This window comes from Neoarius graeffei, chromosome 9 (genome assembly GCF_027579695.1).
Source record: "Neoarius graeffei isolate fNeoGra1 chromosome 9, fNeoGra1.pri, whole genome shotgun sequence".
Classification (NCBI taxonomy): Eukaryota; Metazoa; Chordata; class Actinopteri; order Siluriformes; family Ariidae; genus Neoarius; species Neoarius graeffei.
Window position 1 is genome coordinate 2,843,840 of NC_083577.1, and position 25,202 is coordinate 2,869,041.

Consider the following 25,202-nt stretch of genomic DNA (forward strand, 5'->3'; position numbering starts at 1 on the left):
AGGCAAATTGTAGTCACCTTGGCACTTTCTCTGGAAACCTCGCACTCAAACTTGGCAGTTTCTTTCTCCATGACCTCAACATCATGGAGTGGTTTAGTGAACTCAACATGTGGAGCTGAAACAAATCACATCATTCTCAGCTGGCACCAATATAATTCATAGGTTAAGATTTACATTTAAACATTTCCTGAAATTCACTTACGTTCAACATTGAGAAAAGCAGAAGTCTTAAAGTCTTTGGAATCACAGGTATATGTCTTTGAGTCATCGAGTGTACAGTTGTGGATGATCAGCTTTCTCTTGCAGCCATCAGCAACCATGTCATACTTCTTAGTCTTACGGATTTCTTGTCCATCTCTCAACCACCTGACCTCTGCACTTTCTTTGGAGACTTCACACTCGAGTATAGCAGTAGCTTCTTCCTCGACAGTCTGGTCCTCGAGCGGCTTGGTGAACTCAACTGGAGGCTCTACGGAACAGATCATACGGTGTCCATTTAATGCATGCACAAATGTACAGTATTTCTAAAACTTTCAGCACTCAAAGGCATTCAGAGGCACTTAGTTTTTCAGCAAGACAAATTTACGGTTATTTGTATCATTTACCAAGAACAGCTTTCAAAGGCAGTTTAAAACATGGCAGTTGAACTGTTTGACATTTTGATCATTTACCCACATATCAACATAAACAGTAGACATCTCATCTCATCTCATCATCTCTAGCCGCTTTATCCTTCTACAGGGTCGCAGGCAAGCTGGAGCCTATCCCAGCTGACTACGGGCGAAAGGCGGGGTTCACCCTGGACAAGTCGCCAGGTCATCACAGGGCTGACACATAGGCCGAATCCCATTTCACCCCTTGGACATACCCCTTGGCCCTTCCCCTCCATTTTGCGCGTTCACGTGAAGGGGTAGGGGTATCCCAATCCCAGTTAACGCGGAGGGGTAGGGGAAGGGGTAGGGCTTCTGTACCCCTCCAAACGGAGATTTTCCTGGAGCTGACTCTGAACGAAGGGGTTTGAGTGATTTCCCACAATGCCATGCGGATTTCAGCGAGATTTCATGCGGATTTCAGAAAGATGGCGGTTCCCGCGGCGAAAGATTGTCATAAATGTATTTTCTCCATTATTTACGTGTTTTAAGTTGTTATCCAGAGGAAACACGCCGCTTGATTCGCTTTCGAGCTGAGAATGAGCAGCGATTTCTGAAATCCAAGCTGCTGCTAAAAAGCTTTGGGAGTGAGTATTGTTTTCGGTTGCTTGACTGCGTACGTTTTGTTCTGTTATTCTCGCTTTTATTGTTTACATGAGTGTTCTGACACCTCATTCTGTCGGATGTGGTGCACGAAGCGCCAAAGATATCCCATTCAGTGGTGTTAGTTAACAAATCACACCCTGCCAGCAGAGATTTCTGGTTCTGCCTCTGGCTCTGACTGTAGCGGCTGGTCGCAGCCAGTGATGCATTTGGTCGCGTTTTGCTAACGTAAACGCTGACGGAGGTACGCGATGACGTATGCGATCGTTGAAGGGCTATCCCAATACGTAGGGGTTGAATTTCAAGCCCTATCCCTTGTAGCTCAGTTTCAAGGGGAAGGGCCAAGGGGAAGGGGGAGGGGAAGGGGTAGAAATTAGAATTGGGATTGGGCCATAGACACAGACAACCATTCACACTCACATTCACACCTACGCTCAATTTAGAGTCACCAGTTAACCTAACCTGCATGTCTTTGGACTGTGGGGGAAACCGGACCACCCGGAGGAAACCCACGCGGACACGGGGAGAACATGCAAACTCCACACAGAAAGACCCTCACCGGCCACGGGGCTCGAACCCGGACCTTCTTGCTGTGAGGCGACAGCACTAACCACTACACCACCATGCCGCCCACGACTCAGCAATTTTTCTCTTTAACCAATGGTCTTGAGAAATGAGTACACTGCTGTTATCCCATGTTACATTATGGCCCAGAGTGTTGGCATGTTCACCTCAAGCCGAGGTCTCGCATTTAGCCAATCCAATGCTTGCCTTATGTTCTTTTATTCTTGTATCAATATACTTAGCCTTACAGTCTTTACAAGGAATCTGGTACACGACGCCCGTGTTTTGCTCTTTTGGAAAGCGGTCTTTTGGTTTTGATAAGATTTGCTTCATCTTAATATTGGATCTCATGAAATGCTGACTTAATAAGCATTGGATTCTCTCAGTCACATCTTAACGTAGGGTAAAGTGGTGAATCCTTTCCACTCTTGTGTTGGTGGTACTTTCTTGTGTGTTTCCTTGTTATACTTGTGGATAAAATTCTTAGGGTATTCATTCATGTCCTTCAACGTGGAAAAAGGTGGTTCTCTTTCTTTTATCCTGTCTTCGTCCATTGTAGAAATGTTACAGGTTCTATCCTTACAACGCATGCCTTATGGTGTGGTGGGTGATGGCTGTTAAAATCTAAATAGCTATCTGTATGTGTTTTCTTGCAATATACCAATACATTAATCCTGCCATCCTCTTGTACAATGTTCAGAGTATCCAAGGATGGAAGCTCTTCAGAATTATACCTCTCAAGTGTAAACTTGATGTGTTGATCTTGGTTGTTCATGTGATTGTGGAATGACAATGTTTTGTTTTACCCCTGGTAAAAAACCTCACAGGATCTTTAAGGATCCACGAGGATTATCAAAGACCTGCCAAAGAGCCTTAAAGATAAGGCTCTTTATAGGATCCTTAAAGGATCTTAGAAAGATCTTCAAACATCTTCATATGCAAAATAATTTGTAAAGATCCTCAAGGATTTGACAAAGATCTTTTAAGGATCCTACAAAAATCCTCATAATGATCCATGCAAAGATCTTTGCAAGGATCCTTTAAGATCCTCAAGGATTCAACAAGGATCTTTCAAAGATCTTAGAAGGATCCTTCTAAGGATCCTGTTAGGATCTTTGCTAGGATCTTTGAGGATGTGATCAGGATCTTTTAAGGATCTTTGTCAAAATCTTTACAAGATCTTTGCAAAGTTCCTCCAAGATCCTCAAAGATTTAACAAGGATCCTTCAAAGATCTTAAAAGGATCCTTTACAGGATCTTATAAAGATCTTAACTGGAATCCTCAAGGACTTAATCAGGACCTTGTAAGGATCCTTGTCAAGGTCTTTACGAGCTCTTTGTGAGGATCCTTTAAGCTCCTTGAGGATCTAATGAGGATCTTTCAAAAGATTTTTTTAAATAATCCTAATTAAACAGAATTGGCAAGGATGGAAATAGATTGAAACTTACATAATTATGATTCATAAGAACTGGATAAGGATATACCATGGAATCCATGGATCTTTGAAAGAATCTTTCATGATTTTCAAGGTTTCAAAGCTCTTGAAAGGATCTCTTGGTCAATCACTTGATGACTTCTACTGGAAATGTCAGTGGATGTGTTATGATAGCATCAATAAAGAATTGTTTTGTTTGGAATTGAATGTGTTTTTTGTTTTTTTAAGATTCTTGTAGATCTTGTCAAGAATATTAAAGATACTTGAAGATCTTTTGAGGATCTTTGTTGAGATCCTCAAAAGGATCCTTAAAGTCCCTCACAAAGAATTTTATGGTTCCTTGAAGATCCTTGAAAGATTTTCACCAGGGACAAGCACATTACCCATCATAACACAAGAGTGACAGTTTAGTTGTTGTTATTAGTATTATTATTTTAGATTAAACTAGTTTAAAACTTCATAAATGTATACAGAAGACACGTTTTTATTGACTCAATATGATTTCCACATACAAACATTATTTAAGCTTTTAAAAAGATTTATTAAAGCTATTTTTATTCTGTTTCCATTGACTGCATGTGGGTGATATGTCACAGATCACGGATATCACAGTATATCACACGGTAATACAGAATATAACTATTGAAGCAGGTCATGAGAGAGCATGTCGTTTATACCATGCAAAAATCAAACCTACCTTTTACAATGAGGTTGGCCTGGGTTTGGAAATCCTTTGCAGTAAGTTTTACCTCGCCCGCTTCAGTCAGTTTTACATCTCTTAGGGTCAGCGTGTGGATTCTGCCTTCAGCTCGGGTCACCACCTGTGCAAATCAAACAAATTAATTGAACTCATTTAAGTCTCCTTTTGCACTGTCACAGGCTTAGAGAGGGCTATTTACTGCACTCCTGCAATAGACATCAGCAGCTGAGAAGCAGGCACTGACCCCAGCTTCACACCTCTGCTTTTGCTGCGAGAGATAACTCTATAGCCTGAGAGCCGAAACTGCGACTTACATGGATGGAGCTTGGGTCATATCATATTAATCACTGTAACAGCCGGATCGCAATTTGGCATCAAATTACAATCAATTAAATAGTAATTGCAATCAATTAAATCAATTTGACTTTTTGGAAACTTTTTGAGTCAAATGTGTTAAATTAAGATAAAATTGTAGAATAATTGTTTAACAGAATTTTCTAATCCAGTCCATCTAATTACTACTCATGCCACCAAGGAGATTCAAGTAGTGACAACAAAATCGGCTGAATTCACTGTACACATTTCAGCACATTATAAACAACCAAATGATTATGCTTTATCGAAACTAAATTAAATCACTAATCAAGTACACTAATCTTAGGTGGAGAAATACACAAAGCACATGCAATCTCTAAAGAGGTTTCACTAAATAAATTTAACTCTATGTCATCACAAAACAATATTTTACTATAATTTGCAACTATCAAATAGACGTCCTGCCACCTGCCAGTTAACTTAACTTCATGGAGGCTTGAAGCAGTTAAAAATAACCAGAAGAACGCTTGCAGGGCAGAACAGCCCCAAGTGTTATCGCAAAAGACGGATCAAGTAGTCAGGTGTAGCCTGATCCCCACAGGTCCTTATATGCAGAAAGCATGTAGGTGGGATTATAGTGTATTATACTGTATAAAATGTGAATATTATTGCTGCAGTTGTAAATCTTGCAAATCAGAATTCAAAATAAAGTTTTTATTTACCACACTGCGCGTGTGTGTGTGTGTGCGCGCTTGTAGTTGTATCAAATCATCATGCCTCCATGTTTGAAAGCAGTATACACACATGCCTCAATCACAATTAATCTATTAGGGGACTACTTCACAACAAGGTTGCCTCTATCTAATATTTAAGGCATTATTCACAGAAGCACAACATATAATGAGATTCACACTTACTCTGTCGCTTGGTTCCAGCTTTGTGCCCCCAAGGAACCACTCCACAGATATGCCCTCATATGACAGTTCGCAGTCAAATGTTGCGGTCTCCCCAGCGGTTACTGTAACATCCCTGAGAGGCCGCAGGAGACCTATCACTCGTGCTTTGGATTGAGGAGAAGACATTGTTAGTCACTTCCAATTCCCAAGAGACACTGATAATCCCTTAACCACAAATCCACATTGCGCTTTCCTGTGGACAACAGGCCACTGCTCCGGAGCCTGAAAGCCTCCAGGACAAGCACAGATTAGGTTGGAGTGGGCCCTGTCAGTGAGGGAGCTCCCTCATTAGCATATTGGGTATCCTTAAAATGTTGATGGCCAACAACAAAAAGGCAAGAAGGTGGATCTGTTGATTCTCTGCCAATCACTGATGGGCCTACTCTACATATGGTATATGACTTTTAAAATAGCCATGCCCTCTGATTGGCCACTTGCCCACCTCTGTCATGATCACTGACCAGTCTGTTACTGTCAATCAACCCCTTGGAATTTTCCAGGAACATAAGAATGCCATATGTTACCCAATGTTACCACATCGACTTGTTTTACAGAGACATGCTTTTAAAACACAATTTCTATAACCTTAACCTCATCATTAAAATGTATATGCCCTTTTATAATCCCATAATTAAAATGAAACATTTGGGTTTCAGCATATTTAATATAGCATGGACATTTTGTAACCTGACAGAGTAGGATGTATACAGCCACATTAAATCATTGAATTTTCTGCTGTAATTTACAGTACTTTTTCCTTATCTGTAACCCGACAGTAGATTTTCCTGATCACGTTTCATGCAATGATAAAGTATCCTGTCTGGAACACGTATCTTCTATCTTATCTGAAGTGTCCCCTGTGTATGTACACCTTCTCTGCATCATTCTCACCTTTAACTCTAAGCTGAGCTCTAGATTTAGCGTTGGCAGCACTGAAGTCCACACCCCCAGCCATGTCCTTACGTACGTTGTAGAGAATCAGCATGTGTTTGGTGCCTTCTTCCTTAATCTCACAGTCCTAAGAATTAGTGGAAAAAAGGATGCATTAGAATTTCACAATGAAGTGCAAAACTCGCTGTCCCACGAGTGTGTAACGCACCAAATTCAACTGAAATTGTAATAATAATAATAATAATAATAGCATAGAATGAGAATGAATTGTACAGCAAGATGACCAGATTTGAGGCGAGAGGATATGGAAAGGAAATGATATATATATCGTGAATATGGCATGTCCAAATGACTCCAACAAGAACAAAAAATGAAACCAAAAGAAAGGAAAATACTAACAGGTGTGTTCTGACATAAGAAAGACAAGAAAATTTAAAGTGAAAGTAATCCCTGTGATAATCCGGTGTTTAGGAGGAGGAATAAAACAACTGAAAGATGATATTAAAGAAATGTTTGATGATGAAAACGTAATAGAAAAACTCTACAACAAAATGCAAAAGACAGTAATATGGGAAAGTTAATTAGAAAGACAATATCCAGCCTGATTGAGGAAAAATATTTGAGTTTTGTACATGGATACCAAATCTTGTTAGCACCTGGCCTTTCCCTAAATTTCCAGGTTATCCCCTTTATTATTATTTATTTATTTATTTTAGAGAAAGAGCATTTGCCAAATGATCAATAGCTCTGCATTGTCAGTAAACCCGCTGAAACTCAACCGACTACAAAAATGGACTCCCTGAACTACATTTCCCATAATACACAGCGCCCTCTTTCTCGCCTACTGATTCACAGCTGACTGTCATTTCCTTAATCACCTGTCTCTCCATATAAGCTCACCTCACACAAACACCTTTGTGAAGTATCGTTCTGCCCTCAGTACATACACCGAGCCTTGGTTCCTTCTGATTGTTTATTCCGTTTCTGACCCTCGCTACTTTCCTCTCATTTCTCGCTCTTTGTCTTTCTCTACACTACACCGTTTGCTGATTGCCTGACCCTTGCTAGTTTACTGACTCTGATTTCCGCTTTGGCTTTGACGACCTTCCGTAAACTTTCATCCATAAGTACCTGAATTCTCACAGGATACTTCGCCCTCATGGATGTAGTGGAGGACACAAAACAGACCGCTTTAAATGCACAAGGGCGTTTACTAGAACATTAGTAAATGCTCGCCGATCTCAACACCCGGATGGCTCAGCTTGCAACGGTGATGTCGCAGGCCCTCTTAGCACACCCTGAATCACCTCCCAATCCGGCGTTGCAACTCCCTCCTCTGGAGAAGTTTGCCGGAGATGTCAGTGCCTGTATAGGTTTCTTGTTACAATGTTCTTTATATTTCACCACCATGCCCAGCCTGTCTGACGAACATAAGATTGCTAAGTTTCTATCTTTTCTCACCGGCAAAGCACTCTGCTGGGCAACTGCAATCTGGCACAAGGGTGGTGAACCCACCAAGTCATATGAACAGTTCCTCTCACAATTCAAGAGGGTTTTCGACCATGAACCTGAGGGGATAGAGGCTGGAAAGAGCCTACTCGCCAGTTCCCAGGGAAACCGCAGCGTAGCCGAATACACCTTGGATTTCAGGACACTAGCTGCCGCGAGTGAATGGAACGACCCTGCTCTGAAGGCAGTCTTTCGCCAGGGTCTCTGTCCTGAAATCCTCAGTGAACTGGCCTGTAACTGGTATGTAACTGAATTGTCTTGGCCAGCCCTAAGGGTCCCATCTGCATCTCATCATTGCTGAGGAGTGTGCTCCCATCACCCAATCAAGCATCCAGCCAGAGCAGGTCATGATATATTTTACCATATTAACATGCCATTGTTGTGTGTTATGCCTGATGTAAAGACTCTCGTCTCTGCGAGCCTATCACACAGATTTAATACTTTGTCATTTTTAGGGCATACCTAACAACCTGTGTTTTCTTTCTCTCTCTCTCCCCCCCCCCCATCTGTCCCTCTGAGTTACATGTTGGTCCTGGGATTGAGATGCTGGCCTCTTCTGCCCCTCGGACCTGCTTGATCCATCCTGGTGCCCTGTGTCTGGTCGGAGTTTTATCGCACCGCTCCTGTGAAGGATGGCCCCATGAGGACAGTTGAGGGTTATACCTGTTAAAACTGTTAATATTATAGTCAGGCTGTCTGTTGTTGCCCAAATGAGGATGGGTTCCCTTTTGAGTCTGGTTCCTCTCGAGGTTTCTTCCTCATGTCGTCTGAGGGAGTTTTTCCTTGCCACCGTCACCACAGGCTTGCTCATTGGGGATAGATTGGGATAAAATTAGCTCATGTTTTAAGTCGTTCAAATTCTGTAAAGCTGCTTTGCGACAATGTTTATTGTTAAAAGCGCTATACAAATAAACTTGATTTGATTCTGTAGAGATGAGAACCTTTCTCTCGATTCCCTCATCAGCCTAGCCATCTGCCTCAGCCAGTTGCTTAAACGTCGTCCCTCCATTCAGGATGGTGCCAGGGCTGCCCTGTCAACGGAGGACAATGCTCCCATGGAAGTGTCCCGCACTAGACTAACCCGCGCTGAGCGAGCTAGACGTCACAAGGAGGGATTGTGCATCTACTGCGGGAGCCCTGAACACCACATTAGGAACTGCCCAATTCGACCAGCCCGTGAAAATCCAGCTCAACCACCCAGGTCCTCCACAAGCCCGGTGAGAAAGCTCTCCTCCAAGTCTTTTCAGTTACCAGTGATACTGAAAGTTGCATCCACTACTCACACCTTATCTGCGTTCATAGATGCAGGAGCAGAAGGGAACTTTATCAACCAAGCCATTGTGCACAAGCTCAACCTTCCCGTCACCATGTTGCACAGCCCACTCAGCATCTGGACCATCGATGATGGGCCCATAGGTGAGGGGTTGGTCACTTCACACACCCAACCTCTGCTGGTCCAAGTAGGAGCATTACATAAGGAGCGCCTATCCCTCTACGTTACTGTGGCAGTGGGGGCGTGGTCAAGCATCAGTCTTGAATGGAGGGTGGAGTCAGGGAAGGTAAGTGGCAGAATCACTGCACCTGACATAAATTAACCTGTTTGTGTGTCTCCCCCAGTGACCGCGCCCTATAAAAGGAGAGAGAGAGAGCAGAGAAAGGGAGCTCTCCCCAACCTGGACACTTGTGTGCGTGTGTGCGTATGTGTGGGCGAGTAAAGTAAGCCACTGAAAAGGGCAAATAAAAGTTTTTGTAACACCCAGTTCTGACCTGCCGTGCTTCTGTGCTCCACCCACCTTCAACGATTCCTACAGTGGTGCCAAAACCCGGGACGGAGTACAGAAGAGAACAGCCTCATGGAGTCCTCCCCCTTCAAGGACCTGGTCCATGCCCTCGCCACAGCCCAACAGAGCCAGCACCAGGCACTGGTCACCCTCCAGAAGGAGCAGGAACAATGGTTTGAAGCCCTGGTGCTGGCGCAGCAGGAAGATCGCCAGGCATTCCGGCACCTGCTCGCATTGGTGGGGTCCACCATCACTACCGCCGTGGACCCTCCCCACCTCACCCTAAAGAAGATGGGTCCACAGGATGACCCTGAAGCCTTCCTCACTCTTTTTAAGCAAGCAGCAGAGGCATGGGGTTGGCAGGTGGAACAGCGCGCGGTGCGCCTCCTCTACCTGCTAACGGGCGAGGCGAAGTTGGCCGCACTACAGCTCCCCACCAACAGCCGGCTGGTCTACACCGACCTCCACAGGGCCATCCTCCAACATGTGGGGTGCACCTTCCGTGCGCTGTGCCTGGAGGAGGTTAGCCAGCCATTCGCGTTTGGCCAGCAACTCCGGGACGCCTGCCGGCGGTGGCTGAGCGCCAATAACCGCGACACCGAGGGAATCATCAACCTGGTGGCGCTGGAGCAATTCATCACCCGACTTCTGGAAGGAACAGTGGAGTGGGTCCACTGCCATCGCCCGGTGTCGCTGGATCAGGCCATTGTGCTGGCAGAGGACCATATGGCGGCTGTTCCAATGGCAGGATGGTGTGTCTCCTCTTCTCCCCTCTTTTCTTTCTTTCTCTCTCTCTTCTTCTGTTCCTCGTCCTTGCCCCATTCCCCCACCGCGGAGGTGGGGGCTGGCTCCACCCCAGCCGGCCCACCGCACCCATGGTGCTCTACTGTTTCCTACTTCCGTGTCTGTATCTCCCCCCCCCCCCCAGGTGAGTGAGCTCCAAAACACCGGTGCAGAGAGAGCCTGGGCCGGTATGCTGGCGCTGCGGGGAGCCGGGGCACCTCCAGCATCAGTGCTCGGCAATGGAGGTGGGTGCAGTGGTCCGGATCCCCGACGTGCCAGGGACCACCCTCAATTGGGCCAGAGCGTATCACATACCGGTGAGTATCCAAGGGGATATGTATCAGGCTTTGGTGGACTCCGGCTGTAATCAGACCTCAATCCACCAAAGCCTGATGCAAGATGAGGCAGTGGGGAGAGCACAATTGGTGAAGGTGTTGTGTGTGTGCATGGGGACATTCACAACTACCCTTTAGTGTTGGTCCACATTTCTATTTCGAGGGGAGAAATCTAGAGTAAAGGCGGCAGTTAATCCTCGCCTTACCCACTCGATAATTTTGGGGACTGATTGGCCGGGATTTGGGGAATTAATGACTCATTTAGTGAAGAGTGGGGCCTGCCATAATTTAGCAGAGGGAGGTCCCGGTGTGGCATTGGCGGGAGCAGCTGTCACAGAGCCATCTACATCATCACTGTGTCAGAGTGAGGAGCAGCAGGCTCCTCCCTCTCTCGGGGAATCCCTCGCGGATTTCCCATTGGAGCAGTTGCGAGACGAAACTCTGCGGCATGCATTTAACCAAGTGAGAGTAATCGATGGTCAAACGCTCCAGCCAAACGCCACACTGTCCTTCCCCTATTTCTTCATTATTAAGGATAGGCTATACCGAGTGACGCAGGACACTGAGACTAAGGAACCGATAACACAGCTTTAAATCCCAAAGAGCCACCGGGAATTAATATTCTGGGTGGCTCACTTTAATCCCATGGCCGGACACTTGGGGCAGGATAAGACACTAGCACAAATAATGACCCGGTTCTATTGGCCAGGGATTCACGGCGATGGCCGTAGGTGGTGTACGGTGTGCCGCGAATGCCAGTTAGTAAATCCCACGGCCATTCCAAAAGCGCCTTTGCGCCCTCTGCCATTAATCGAGACTCCGTTCAAAAGAATTGGGATGGATCTCGTCGGGCCATTAGATCGGTCAACACGAGGATATTGCTTTATTTTAGTTCTGGTGGACTATGCAACGCGATAGCCGGAAGCAGTGTCTCTTCGCAATATCTCAGCAAGTAGTATTGCAGAAGCACTCTTCTGCGTCATCTCCCAAGTCAGAATCCCCAAAGAGATTCTGACTGATCAAGGCACGACGTTTATGTCATGCACACTGCGCAAACTGTATGGGTTACTGGGAATTAAGCCTATCCACACGAGCATTTATCACCCACAAACGGATGGCTTAGTCAAACGGTTCGACCACACCCTCAAGAACATAATTCGGAAATTTGTAAGCGAGGACGCATGCAACTGGGATAAATGGCTCAAGCCCGTTATTCGCAGTGTGAGAGGTCCCACAAGCCTCCACGGGGTTCTCCCCATTCTAATTATTATATGGGCATAAGCCACATGCCATTCTAGATGTGCTGCATGAAAATTGGGAGGAGGGACCTTCAACAAGTAAAAATGAAATTCAATACGTTATCGACCTGTGCCCCAAACTCCACACACTCGCACACCTAACCCAGGAGAATTTGCAGCAGGTCCAAGAACGTCAAGTCTGTCTGTATGACAGGGGCACACGCCTTAGGGAATTCACACCAGGAGATAAAGTACTCGTGTTGTTGCCCATGTCGAGCTCAAAATTGATCGCCATCAAATGGGTGGTCCTCGCCCTCCACTACTACCTGCTGGGGTGCCCTTTCACCCTCTGTTCGGACCACATGCCCTTGCAGTGGCTCCACTGCATGAAGGATGCCAATGCGCAGGATCACCCATTGGTATCTGGCACTCCAGCCGTTTAAGTTCGAGGTGGTCCACAGGCTGGGAGCACAGATGGTTGTGGTGGATTTCCTCTCCCATCAAGGCTGGGGGGGGGGAAGTCAGCTGCAGGCCAGATGGCTCCTCGGCCTGAGTCGGGCGGTGGGGGTATGTGGCAGTGGGGGCATGGTCAAGCATCAGTCTGTGAATGGAGGGTGGAGTCAGGGAAGGTAAGTGGCAGAATCACTGCACCTGACGTAAATTAACCTGTTTGTGTGTCTCCCCCAGTGACCGCACCCTATAAAAGGAGAGAGAGGGCAGAGAAAGGGAGCTCTCCCCAACCTGGACACTTGTGTGCGTGCGTGTGTGTGGGCGAGTAAAGTAAGCCACTGAAAAGGGCAAATAAAAGTTTTTGTAACACCCAGCTCTGACCTGTCGTGCTTCTCTGCTCCACCCACCTTCAACGATTCCTACAGTTACTTCTACTGCCAATCATCACATCATTCTCAGGTACCCCTGGTTGCAACTTCACAACCCTCTCATGTCCTGGCAACAAAAGGAAATTCTCCAATGGCCACCCACCAGCTTCCAGAGTTGCCTCTCTCATCCTCAAGTCCAAGTCACTTCCACCTCTATTGAGAATCCTCAACCCGACTCCATCGACAATGTGCCTGACTGCTATAGGGACCTCGCTGAGGTTTTCAGCAAGGGAAAGGCCTGTGGGCTACCTCCGCACAGACCATACGACTGCACTATAGACTTGCTACCCAGTAAGTCTCCTCCTTGCGGTCGCATCTATCCCTTGTCTCAGAAAGAACACGCTGCCATGGAGGATTACATACAGGAAGCTCTCAAACAAGGATATATCCGCCTGTCCAAATCTCCCGCATCAGCTGGTTTCTTTTTTGTAGAGAAACGTGGGGGCGGGCTCAGGACCTGCATAGACTATTGAGGCCTGAGTCAGGTCACGGTCAAGTACCCGTATCCTCTGCCCTTAGTTTCAGCAGCCCTAGAACAATTACGAACCACCAAGATCTTCACCAAACTTGACCTACACAGTGCTTCCAACTTGATCTGGATCAAGAAGGGTGACAAGTGGAAAACGGCATTTGGCACCACCGATGGACACTTCAAGTACCGGGTCATGCCTTATGGCCTTTCTTCAGCTCCCAGCGTGTTCCAGTGCTTCATTAATGAAATGCTCCAGGACATGCTGGGCAAATATGTCATTGCATACATAGACGACATCCTCATCTACTCACCAGATTTTCCGCATCGCCAGGAACACATGAGAGCAGTTCTCAGACGACTTCTGGAGAACCACCTCTACGTGAAGGCTGAGAAGTGCAAGTTCCACCAAAGCAGGATCTCCTTCCTGGGTTATGTCATCAGCGCCACCGGAGTTAGCATGGACCCATCCAAGGTCTCAGCCGTAACATCCTGACCCACACCTCGCACCGTCAAAGACCCCCAACGCTTCCTAGGCTTTGCAAATTTTTATCACCACTTCACCCAAAATTTCAGTAATCAGGCAAGCCCACTAATCTCACTGCTGAAGAAAGGCCCAAGGAGCCTCCAGTGGAACCCAGCAGCTGAGGAGGCCTTCAACCATCTCAAGCAAGCATTCACAACAGCCCTGATACTCCAGCATCCGGATCCTGCTAAACCATTCACCATAGAGGTAGACGCTACCAACAGTGGAGGAGGGGCTATCCTGTCCCAACGTTTCAGGGAAAAACAGAAGTTACACCCTGTAGCCTTCTTTTCCAAGAAGTTATCCCCAGCAGAAAGAAATTATGATGTAGGGAACAGAGAGCTGCTTGCGATCAAATTGGCTCTGGAGGAGTAGTGGCACTGGCTAGAGGGATTGACACACCCTTTCACCATTCTCACTGATCATAAGAATCTCAAGTACCTCAGGAAAGCCAAGAGACTGAACCCTCATCAGGCCAGGTGGGCTCTATTCTTCACAAGACTTGATTTCACCATCTCATTCCATCCAGTGCCCAAGAATGTCAAGGCAGACACCCTATCCAGGGCATTTGGGCCATCCCACCATGAAACAGGTTCTCACCCCATAGTACCACTGCAATGTTTCATGCAGTTGATCACCTGGGAACTAGACAAAGAAATCAATGGGACTCAACCCCAAACCCTGCCAGCCAATCTCCCACCTGGTCTTCTCTATGTGCCAAAATGTCTCCACAGTAAACTCATCACCTGGGCACATGCATCTCCTGTCACAGGACATCCAAACAGCCAACAAACCCACCAGATGCTAAGGAACAGGTACTGGTGGGAGAACATGTTATCTGAAGTCAACCAGTTTGTCACCTCCTTCTCAGACTGCGCTCAAGCAAAGGTCCTGAGAACCCCCCCCCCCCCCCCCCCCCCCGCAGGCAAACTATTCCCCTTACCCATTCCCCAAAGGCCATGGTCTCACCTGGCGACTGACTTCATCACAGATCTACCTCCATCTCAAGAAAATACCACAATAATGGTAACCATAGACAGATTTTCAAAAGCGCTGAAACTCATCCCACTGCCTGGCATCCCCACAGCCTCCCAAATGGCGGAACTCTTGTTTCAACAGGTCTTCCGGTACTATGGAATACCAGAAGACATAGTGAGTGACCGGGGATTTCAGTTCATTTCCAAGTTCTGGACAAGCTTCGTGGAGAGGTTGGGGGTATCCGTGAGTCTCACCTCCAGCTATCACCCGCAATCCAATAGTCAAGTAGAGAGAGTGAACCAGGAAATTGTCTGCTTTCTTAGAATCTATTGCATGCATAACCAGGGGGACTGAGCTCGCTTCCTGCCCTGGGCCGACTATGCACAAAACTTGCTGAAGCACTCTGCCACCCAACTAACCCTGTTTCAGTGCATACTCGGCTACCAAATGACATTGTTCCCCTGGGACGACCCTGAACCAGGTACAAGCAGTTGATGACTGGTTCAAACATAGCCAGACCATCTGGGAGGAGGTTCGTCAACATCTGGAGACAGTATGTGCCAAGTACAAATCATATGCAGACAAACATAGAGGAGAGACCCCCAACTTCAACCCAGGTGACCACCAGAAACCTAAGGGAGATGAACACTTGTAAGAAGCTCCAACCCTGTTACGTCAGCCCATTCAAAGTCCTACGCCGAATCAACCAAGTAACTTATCGTCTTGAACTCCCACCCCCCAACCCCACAGCCATATATCACCCATTTTCCATGTCTCTCACCTCAAACCTGCCATCCCAGGACCCCTCACCAGCAACCCAACAACCCAAGAACACCCCACACTCAGCAGTGAAGACCCCATTTACCAGGTACACAAGGTCCTAGACTCAAGATGTAGAGGAGGTCAAGTCGAGTACCTGGTAGACTGGGAGGGGTATAGACCTGAGGAACAAAGCTGGGTCAAGGCCAAAGACATACTTGACCCTCTTCTAAAACAAGAGTTCCATGCCCTGTTTCCCAGCAAACCAGCACCCAGAGGTAGGGGTCGCCCCAGAAAGGTTTTAGCTCCTGGAGGTAGCTCCTCAGGGGGCTCCGTCAGTAAACCTGCTGAAACTCAACCAACTACAAACATGGACTTCCTGAACTACATATCCCATAATACACAGCACTCTCTTTCTCCCGCCTACTGATTCACAGCTGACTGTCATTTCCTTAATCACCTGTTTCTCCATATAAGCTCACCTCACACAAACACCTTTTGCGAAGTATCGTTCTGCCCTCAGTACATACCAAGCCTTGTTTCCTTCTGCCTGTTTATTCCGTTTCTGACCCTCGCTACTTTCCTCTCATTTCTCGCTCTTTGTCTTTTTCTCTACACTACACCGTTTGCTGATTGCCTGACCCTTGCTAGTTTGCTGACTCTGATTTCCGCTTTCTGATTTGGTTTTGACAACCTTCTGTAAGCTTTCTTCCTCCGCACTTACATCCGTAAGTGCCTGCAATCTCACATACATACCTTAAATTGTATTTTTATTTTGACCTTTGGATCTTTGGCATTACTTACTATTGTACAGTTGGTTAATCATATACACAGTACTGTGCAAAAGTCTTTGGCTCTCCCCATTTTTTTCATACAAACTTTGTTATAGATTTCTATTTTATGATTTCTACATTATCAAGTCAGTACAAAAACATTTTAGAGTCCAAATGTTCGTTTTCTAGCAAAAAGGTAAATGTTAGAGAAAAAAAATTGTATCTGAGCAGCGTATTCCATCAGAGAGCACTTTCAGATGAAAAAAGAAAGCATAATGAAGGCTGCTGGGTTTTGGTGTAAAATGAAGAAGTGAGTGTGACAGTCAAAGTGTCCAGAAGAACTGTGGCTGGTTCTGGAAGATGCTCAGGAAAACCTACAGATCATTTCCACATAAAACTGCACTCACTGGACCTGAGACGGAGATATATATATATATATATATATATATATATATATATATATATATATATATATATATATATAAAATTATTTATTTATTTATTTATTTAAAGCAAAGGGTCGTCTCACACCAAATATTGGCTTTGTTTCATTTATTATGGCTCACTGATTACTGTTTATGGTATTTTTTTTATGTTGAAACATTTCATTTCGTTATTTTTAAGCCATTTTTGATCAACAGCATTTCTTTACACATGCCTAAGACTTTTGCACAGAACTGTATATATGCAACAGTACAATACAGAAGAGCAACTTAGCAGAGAGAACTAAAAACATATAAACTGTTCACTCTCCGATCAGAATGTGACTAAATGAATGCCTTATTAAAAGCAGGAGCATTTGCAGGGTAAATGTGTTAAGCCTACTGATAAAAGACTCATAGACAGCATAGTCTTAACTATAAAACAAATATGTTCACCGTCCACATTAATAGGAACATTTGGACATTTATGCAGCTATCCAGTCATGTCACCCAATCATGTGGCAGCAGGACAATTCATAAAATCATGTAGATCCAGGTCAGGAGTTTCTTTTAACTTTCACATCAAATATCAGAGCGGGGAAAAGTGTGATCTCTGTGACTTTAACCATGACATGTTCATTGACAGACTGGTTTGAGTATTTCAGAAACTGCTGATCTCCTGGGAATTTCACACACAACAGTCTCTAGAGTTTACACAGAACAGTTGAAAAAAAAAATCCTGTGAGTGTGGGGTCTGCAGGCTGATATACCTCGTTGATGAGAGAATAGAGGAGAACAACCAGACTGGTCTGAGCTGATATAGTAACTCAAATAAACACTCTTTACAAACATGGTGAGCAGAAAAGCATTTCAGAACACACAAAACATCAAATCTTGTGGTGGATGAGCTACAACAGCAAAAGACCACATCAGGCTCCACTCCTGTCAGCTAAGAATAAGAATCTGAGGTGATCAGGGACACATACTTTTTGACATTGGGCAGTTGAAGACTGGAAAAAGATCAGGTGATCCCCCCCCCCCCCTTTAATCTTCAACTATCCAGTTTTGATGAGCTTGTGCCCATGATTGCTTCATATTCCTGTTCTTGGCTGACAGGAGTGGAACCTGATGTGGTCTTGTGCTGTTGTAGCTCATCCACCTGAAAGTTTAATGTTTTGTGCATGCTGAGATGCTTTTCTGCTTACCACGGTTGTAAAGAGTGATTATATGAGCTACTATATCCTTCCTGGCAGCTCAAACTGCTCAATCTGTCCATTTCCCTCTGACCCTCTTTTATCAACAAGGCGTTTGTTTCCACCCACAGAACTGTCGCCCACTCACTCAGTGTTTTTTGTTTTCTGCACCATTCTGTGTAAACTCTAGAGACTGTTGTGTGTGAAAACCCCAGGAGATCAGCAGCTTCTGAAATACTCAAACCAGTCCATCTGACATCAATAACCAACAACCAAGTCGTAGTTGAAGTCACAGAGATCACACTTTTCCCCATTCTAAGGTTTGATGTGAACGTTACCTGAAGCTCTTGACCTGTATCTGCATGATTTTGTACCTTGTGCTGCTGCCACATGGTGGGCTGATTGGATGGTTGCATAAATGAGCAGGTGTACAGGTGTTCCTATTAAAGTGGATGGTGTGAGTATGTGGTGCTTAAAGTGCCAAATTTGAGTGCTGAAGATTTTGGCCTTTTCGAGTTAAATTGGATCGAGGCAAAATAATGTTCCACTAAAATAAAGGGATATAATTTCTCAATTCACTAATATTTATTATTATCCATACAGGACACTTTTTGATGGAATAAAAACGTGTTCTATTCCCTTCTAGTGGGTTTCATTCATTTAGTTTGATAGCATGCAATATTGTCAGCATATCGCTTATCCTACGTGTATTATGTCACTCTACCCAATGGAGAATGAGCATTGATTATGGTTTACGATATTGCATGGTTGTCTAGACCAGTGTTTCTCAATCTATGGGCCGTGGACCGGTACCGGTCCATGAGAAGATTACCGTCGGTCCACAAGCCTGCCTCTGCACTAGTAGTCAGTGTTATAATTTCAAACTACTGGTCACTGTCAATCAGATTATGTAGAAGAGCGAGTGGCTGGCTCTGCTCTCAGTGCTTTTGTCACTGTGTGCCATGTAGCGTAAGTCCCGCCCCCCCATTCTAGAATGTTAAGCGTTCCCACCTGCGCGAGGTTGCACACTTGCACTTATTCATTCATTCTGTCCCAAGTCCAGTCATTCGCGCGCACACGCTTTATGAGAGCAATATCATGGCATGTTCAAAGCAAGCTACTCTTGATTCATTCTTTGGAAAGCGCCCATCTGACAGTGCAGATACACAACATGAGCCAGAGGCAAAAAAAATATCACCCATTCACTCGCAATTACGACCACATTACACATTACATACAATTCGGCTTTATTTCAAGTGACAGTTGTCCCCTGAAACCAATCTGTGTTATCTGCCAAACCATGTCAAGCAACGAAGCTATGAAGCCGTCCAAATTACGCCGGCATTTGGAAACTAAACATTCGCATCTCAAGGATAAATCAGAGGATTTTTTCAGAAGAAAACGTGATGAATCGGCCACCCAAACTAAAGTGTTGAAAAGTAATTTGACAGAGAATGGAAAGCTAACAAAGGCATCATACATGATTTCACACCACATTTCCAAATGTCAGGCACCCTTCACAATTGGGGAGAAGCTAATTATGCCTTCGACTGTTACTGCTTGTAGTGAAGTGTTGGGTCCGGCTGCTGCAGCCAAAGTAAGAGAGATTCCTCTGTCAAATGACACCGTCTGTCGTCGAATTGATGATATGGCGGCAGACATCGAAATGCAAATTTTAGAAAGGGCGAAGTCATCTGGGTGGTTTGCCATTCAATTGGATGAGACCACGGATCTCTCTAACTTGGCTATGCTTCTGGTCTACATCAGATATGCTCATGAGGGCTGGTTTCATGAGGATTTTTTGTTTTGTAAGGTGCTTCCAGGGACCACAACCGCTGGAGAAATATTCCGTATGCTTGATGGGTACATCTCTGGGCATGGGTTGATATGGGGGCATTGCGTCGGTGTCTGCACAGATGGGGCAGCGGCTATGACCGGCAGGCACAACGGAGTTGTTGCTCGGGTAAAAGCCGTTTCACCATCAGTGCAGGCAAAGCACTGTTTTATTCATCGAGAGGTACTTGCCTCTAAACGCCTGTCCACAGAGCTTCATGAAGTTTTAAATCAAGTGGTCAAAATAGTGAACTTCATTAAGGCCAATCCGACAAATTCCCGTCTATTTACAGCTCTATGTGGTGAGATGGGTGCAGATCATGTTCATCTGCTCTTGCACCCTGAGGTTCGTTGGCGAGATCAGTCTTGGCTTATAAAGGTAGATTATCTTTGACATCCTGGACCATTTCAATACGCTAAACCTGTCGATCCAAGGCCAAGCGTGTGACATTTTTCAAGCCAATGATAAAATCATGGCTTTCAAAAAGAAGCTCTCAGTCTGGACCAACAGAGTTAATAGAGGTGTGTTTGACATGTTGGGCTGTCTGTCGTCTCTGGCTGATGAAGGTGTGGATTTGGGGCGGGTGCCGGCAGTGATCGTGCAACACCTTACCGAAACACTGCATTATTTTGATTCATACTTCCTCTGAAAATCCCATCTCACTGAAAAGCAATGGGTAAGAGACCCGTTCACCAACCCAGAAACGAGCGCTCTGCCACCTGTGGCGCAGGATAAACTTCTGGAGCTTTCATGCGATGCTGGTCTGCAGTCGAGATTTGGTCGACTTTCTCTGTCTGAATTCTGGCTGTCATGCTGCGATGAATATCCCCAGCTGAGTGAGATGGCAGTGAAAACACTGATGCCTTTCCATTCAACATGCCTCTGCGAGACCACATTTTCACATTTGACAGCCACAAAGACAAAATACCGAAACAGGCTCTGAGTGGCCTTATCACCCTGTCTTCCTCATTTTGACCTGTTGGTGGCGAGAAAGCAGGCATATCCTTCGCATTAGAATGCTGACTTTTCTTTTACCAAATCTCTGTGGGTGACTGGGCCTGTCATTTGAGGTTAAAAGTCAGCACGTAGCCTACATTCAGTTCACTCTTCTTCATACTGGGACTGTGCAATCAATCAGTCAGTATTAGGGCTACAGTGGGTCTTTTAGGTTTCTCGGTTTGAGGTCCCATGTTTCTGGTTGACCTTTTTATAAGTGTGTGTATGTTATTGAGGCACTGTTTGGCAGTGCTTCAAGTTCAAAGGTGTAGTTTAAAAAAAAAAAATCTAAAACACAAAAGTAAAAAAAAAAAAAATCTTGGTTTAATGGTTCTTGCGGCGGCACGGTGGTGTAGTGGTTAGCGCTGTCGCCTCACAGCAAGAAGGTCCTGGGTTCGAGCCCCGTGGCCGGCGAGGGCCTTTCTGTACAGAGTTTGCATGTTCTCCCCGTGTCCGCGTGGGTTTCCTCCGGGTGCTCCGGTTTCCTCCACAGTCCAAAGACATGCAGGTTAGGTTAACTGGTGACTCTAAATTGACCGTAGGTGTGAATGTGAGTGTGAATGGTTGTCTGTGTCTATGTGTCAGCCCTGTGATGACCTGGCGACTTGTCCAGGTACCCCGCCTTTCACCCGTAGTCAGCTGGGATAGGCTCCAGCTCGTCTGCGACCCTGTAGAACAGGATAAAGCGGCTACAGATAATGAGATGAGAATGAGGGGAATGGTTCTTGCGCAAATGGTAATAATAGGTTATTATTATTATTATTATTATTATTATTAATAGTCAAATTATTGGGCCTACATATCAGTATATTTATGCAATTTGGCAATAATCTCAAAGCCAAAGCACTTCTGTTAGTTTCCCTTGTTTAATAATAGTTTAGGCCTAAGTAGTAATAATAATAATAATAATAATGATAATAATAATAATAATGATAATAATAATAATGGCATATCTTTGGACAGTTACTGGTCATTTGGCAATTTTCTACAATTCTGCCAATGCACTTCTGTTAGGTCTTATTTAGCCAAAATATTATTATGCTGGTATAAGCCTGATACTTGTAACAAGTACTACTAACAAAAAAATAAAATAAATAATAAACTTTGTATCTATCTATCTATCTATGGAGGTGCACACAATATGTGTGTGTTTGGGGGGGCGCACAGAGGCGTAGGCCTATGCAGGGCCTTGCAGCACCAAGGCCGAACATTACTGGGCCCCAGAGCAAAGAAGTTTGAGAAACCCTGGTCTAGACAACATGACATCACACATCAGAGACGTAAAACTTCTGCACTAGTGAGCGACTGTGACGATTTGTTAACAAACATGGCCGCCAGATTTGCTTAGTTAAATATGGAAGATTTTGAGAGAATTTTGAAAGAGGAAGATATGTTAAACACCCAAAAGGAATGTGTATGTGTAGTAATAATAATAAAAATGGCTTTTTTTCGTGATCTATTAGATATATTCCATTTAGCTATTCGTCTTCGATTCGTTCAATATCATGCTCGCTGAATGGAATATAACTGATAGACCACGAAAAAAAGCCAGCCAATATTATTTAAATATATTTCTCAGGTTTCTGATACACATTCCTTGACTAGATTTTCAACATTTATAGAATTTAAAATTTTATTTAAAAAAAAATTAAAGGTCATGTATATAAAAACAGAAATCAGAATTTACTGGTGATTGGTGCAAAGCCTCTCCTTTGAGTTTCCAGTGTCCATGGACATCTTCTTCTGAGATCTCTGTCTCAAAGCGAGCGGTCTCAGTCTCTGTTACTTCCACGCTGTACAGTGGCCGGAGGACCTTAATATCACGATCTACACAGGTTATATGAGACAAAGAGGAAACGGTTTTTGACGAGTCCATTCTTTTGGTCCCTGGTTTTTGATTTGAAAATCCATATGAAGATACAAAGTTAAAACCACATACCCTCAATATTCAGGTTAGCTGTTGTTTTGTCAGTGCCACAATCACAAGTATATTGACCAATATTTCCCTTATCAGCCCTCTTAACTGTGAGAATCCGTTTCTTGCCATCAGCCTTGATGAGAATATTTTTGGAAGGAGTAATTTCCTTGCCATCCTTGAACCACTTCACCTCAGCAGAGGGTTTGCTCAGTTCACACTTCAGCACAACCTCGTCCTTCTCCACTGCTGTGTAGTCCTGTAGCTTGGTCGTGAAGTAAGCTTCTCCCTCTGGTGATTAAAACAAATGCATAAGATTTGCTTTGTTTTACCACCACTGTGGAGAAACATCGAGAAATATTGCAAGCACTTACCTAGTACTGTAAGCATTGCCTCACAGCTTTTACCAAGGGCCTCTGCTTTGATCAAAGAAGTATCGTCAATGGACACCTCCTTGAAGGACAGAGTGTGGATCTTGCCATGTTCAGACATGTGCACCACTTTGCTTGGGTGCAAACGAATGTCATTTTTGTACCAGGTTACTTGAACTTTCTCATGTGAAAGTTCAATACTGAATTCTGCCGTCTCGCGCTCCTTTACGGTAACATCCTTGATGGGCTTGATGAACTCAAGGCGAATGCCTGGAAAATAATGTGCAAATGTGAAGTCATCCTTTTCAGAAACAGTACATCCATCTCAATATAAAATTTGACCTTTTTTTTTTTGCTTAAGTACAAAAGAGAATAATGACCTTGAATAATGAGTTTGGCAGAGGTTCTCTTGTCCTCAGCCTCAAACATGTATTTCGCCTCATCTTCATAGGCAGCTGATTTGACCACAAGAGTGTGCCTTTTTCCCTCGGTCAAAATGTCAAATTTGTCATCGGCCTTCAACTCTTGGGTTCCCTTCAGCCACCTGAAGGCTTTTGGCTCTCGTGATATTTCACACTCAAACTTTGCTTCATCTTTCTCATACACTTGCACATCACTCAAAGGTGTGAGGAAAGTAATTGGAAGCTCTAGAAAAGAAAAATATCACTTATGCAGTCGCTATATATTTTTAAATATATAGCAGCTCAGTGACATGACAACAAAAACACTAGAAAGAGTAAAAGCATACCTTTCACTTTCAGAGTTGCAGAACATTTTGCATTGGCACCCTGGAATGAAACTTTACCCGACTGGGGAACTTTGCAGTTGTACAAAGTTAAAGTGTGCTTAGCTCCGTCCTCAATGATCTCAACATCCTAGAGAAATAAAAATAATATGTATAATATACAGAAAAGGTATAATGTATAGTTGAACACAATGATCAGAAATGTTTTTGTAATCCTTTTTTTGTAAATGTTCATACTGGTGACTGAGAAAGAACTTCTCCATTGAGTTTCCACTGGCCATGGACATCATCCTCCGAGAGTTCCACTTCAAAACGTGCAGTTTCACCATCATACAGCTCAACACCATACATCGGACGAACAACCTTAATGTCACGAGCTGGGAAAAGAATAGGAGCGTAAAAATGCACTGGACTTCATATTTACAATATGGCAGGACAATTATTAATATTTTAATAGTGAGTATGCATACAGTATTGTGCAAAAGTCTTAGCCACCCACCCTAGTTTTTTTTTTTTTTCAATATAAACTTTGTTATAAATTTCTATTTGATGACTTCTACATTATCGGGTCACAACATTACAAAAAACATTTTAGAGTCCAAACGTTCGTTTTCCAGCACAAAATGAAATGTTACAGGAAATAAGAAGTTTGTATCTGAGCAGTATATTCCATAAGAGAGCACTTTTCAGATGAAAAAAGAAAGCATAATGAAGGCTGCTGGGTTTTGGTGTAAAATGAAGAAGTGAGTGTGACAGTCAAAGTGTCCAGAAGAACTGTGGCTGGTTCTGTAAGATGCTCAGGAAAACCTACAGATCATTTCAGCATAAAACTGACCTCACTGGACCCGAGACAGATTTTTAAATTTTTTTTAAAGCAAAGGGTCGTCTCACACCAAATACTGACTTGGTTTCATTTATTATGGCTCACTGATTACTGTTTATGGTATTTTTTTAATGTTGAAACATTTCATTTCATTATTTTTAAGTCATTTTTTGTCGACAGCATTTCTTTACATGTGATAAAAGACTTTTGCACAGAACTCTACATGCCTTCAGCTCATTTTCTTTTTCGAAAAGTACACGCTGAAATCGTGCCACCAGGAAATGAAAATCACTGTCCAATCACAGCTCCCTAGCAAACAGGTGGTGTGGTTGAGGAAAACCACCTTCGATAGTCACTCATGATCTAATCGATTAGCCAAAGGACAGGTGTTATCATACTGCATGGTCCAGACAAACACTGACATGGCTGAGGCACATGGGAATAAAACCATGACCGGACTGTGAAGGGAGACGTTCAGCAGACGAGAAAAAGAAGCCTTGACATCAGCCTGTCTTGTTCGATAATTGATTAGCTCTTGAGTGATTAAGGCTGTTTTCCTCAACCACACCCCATGTTTGTGAGAGAGCTGTGATTGGAAAGTGATTACATTTCTTGGTGGCACAACTGCACAGTGTATTTTGCAAGATGATGGCGCCCTGCTCGGCTGCAGCTGCAATGGCTCATGATAGTGGAGATATAACAGCAGATATTCCAACCAGTTATTTCAATGGAAGTCGGCAACGTAGTTACTCCAGACCA

The 25,202-nt window shown here is 44.3% G+C and overlaps 1 protein-coding gene across 1 annotated transcript in view; it reads right to left on the reverse strand.

Moving 5' to 3' along the window:
- ttn.2 (titin, tandem duplicate 2) overlaps positions 1-25,202 on the reverse strand; it is a 268,706-nt gene that overhangs the window by 95,712 nt on the left and 147,792 nt on the right. Inside the window, exons 109-119 of the mRNA XM_060928918.1 lie at positions 23,858-23,997; positions 23,624-23,750; positions 23,256-23,522; positions 22,879-23,145; positions 22,529-22,795; positions 22,277-22,416; positions 6,116-6,242; positions 5,186-5,328; positions 3,951-4,074; positions 203-469; positions 18-115 (exon numbers count right to left, since the gene is read on the reverse strand). Of these exons, the coding sequence (XP_060784901.1) occupies positions 18-115; positions 203-469; positions 3,951-4,074; positions 5,186-5,328; positions 6,116-6,242; positions 22,277-22,416; positions 22,529-22,795; positions 22,879-23,145; positions 23,256-23,522; positions 23,624-23,750; positions 23,858-23,997 (1,967 nt within the window). The remainder of the gene's footprint in view (positions 1-17; positions 116-202; positions 470-3,950; positions 4,075-5,185; positions 5,329-6,115; positions 6,243-22,276; positions 22,417-22,528; positions 22,796-22,878; positions 23,146-23,255; positions 23,523-23,623; positions 23,751-23,857; positions 23,998-25,202) is intronic.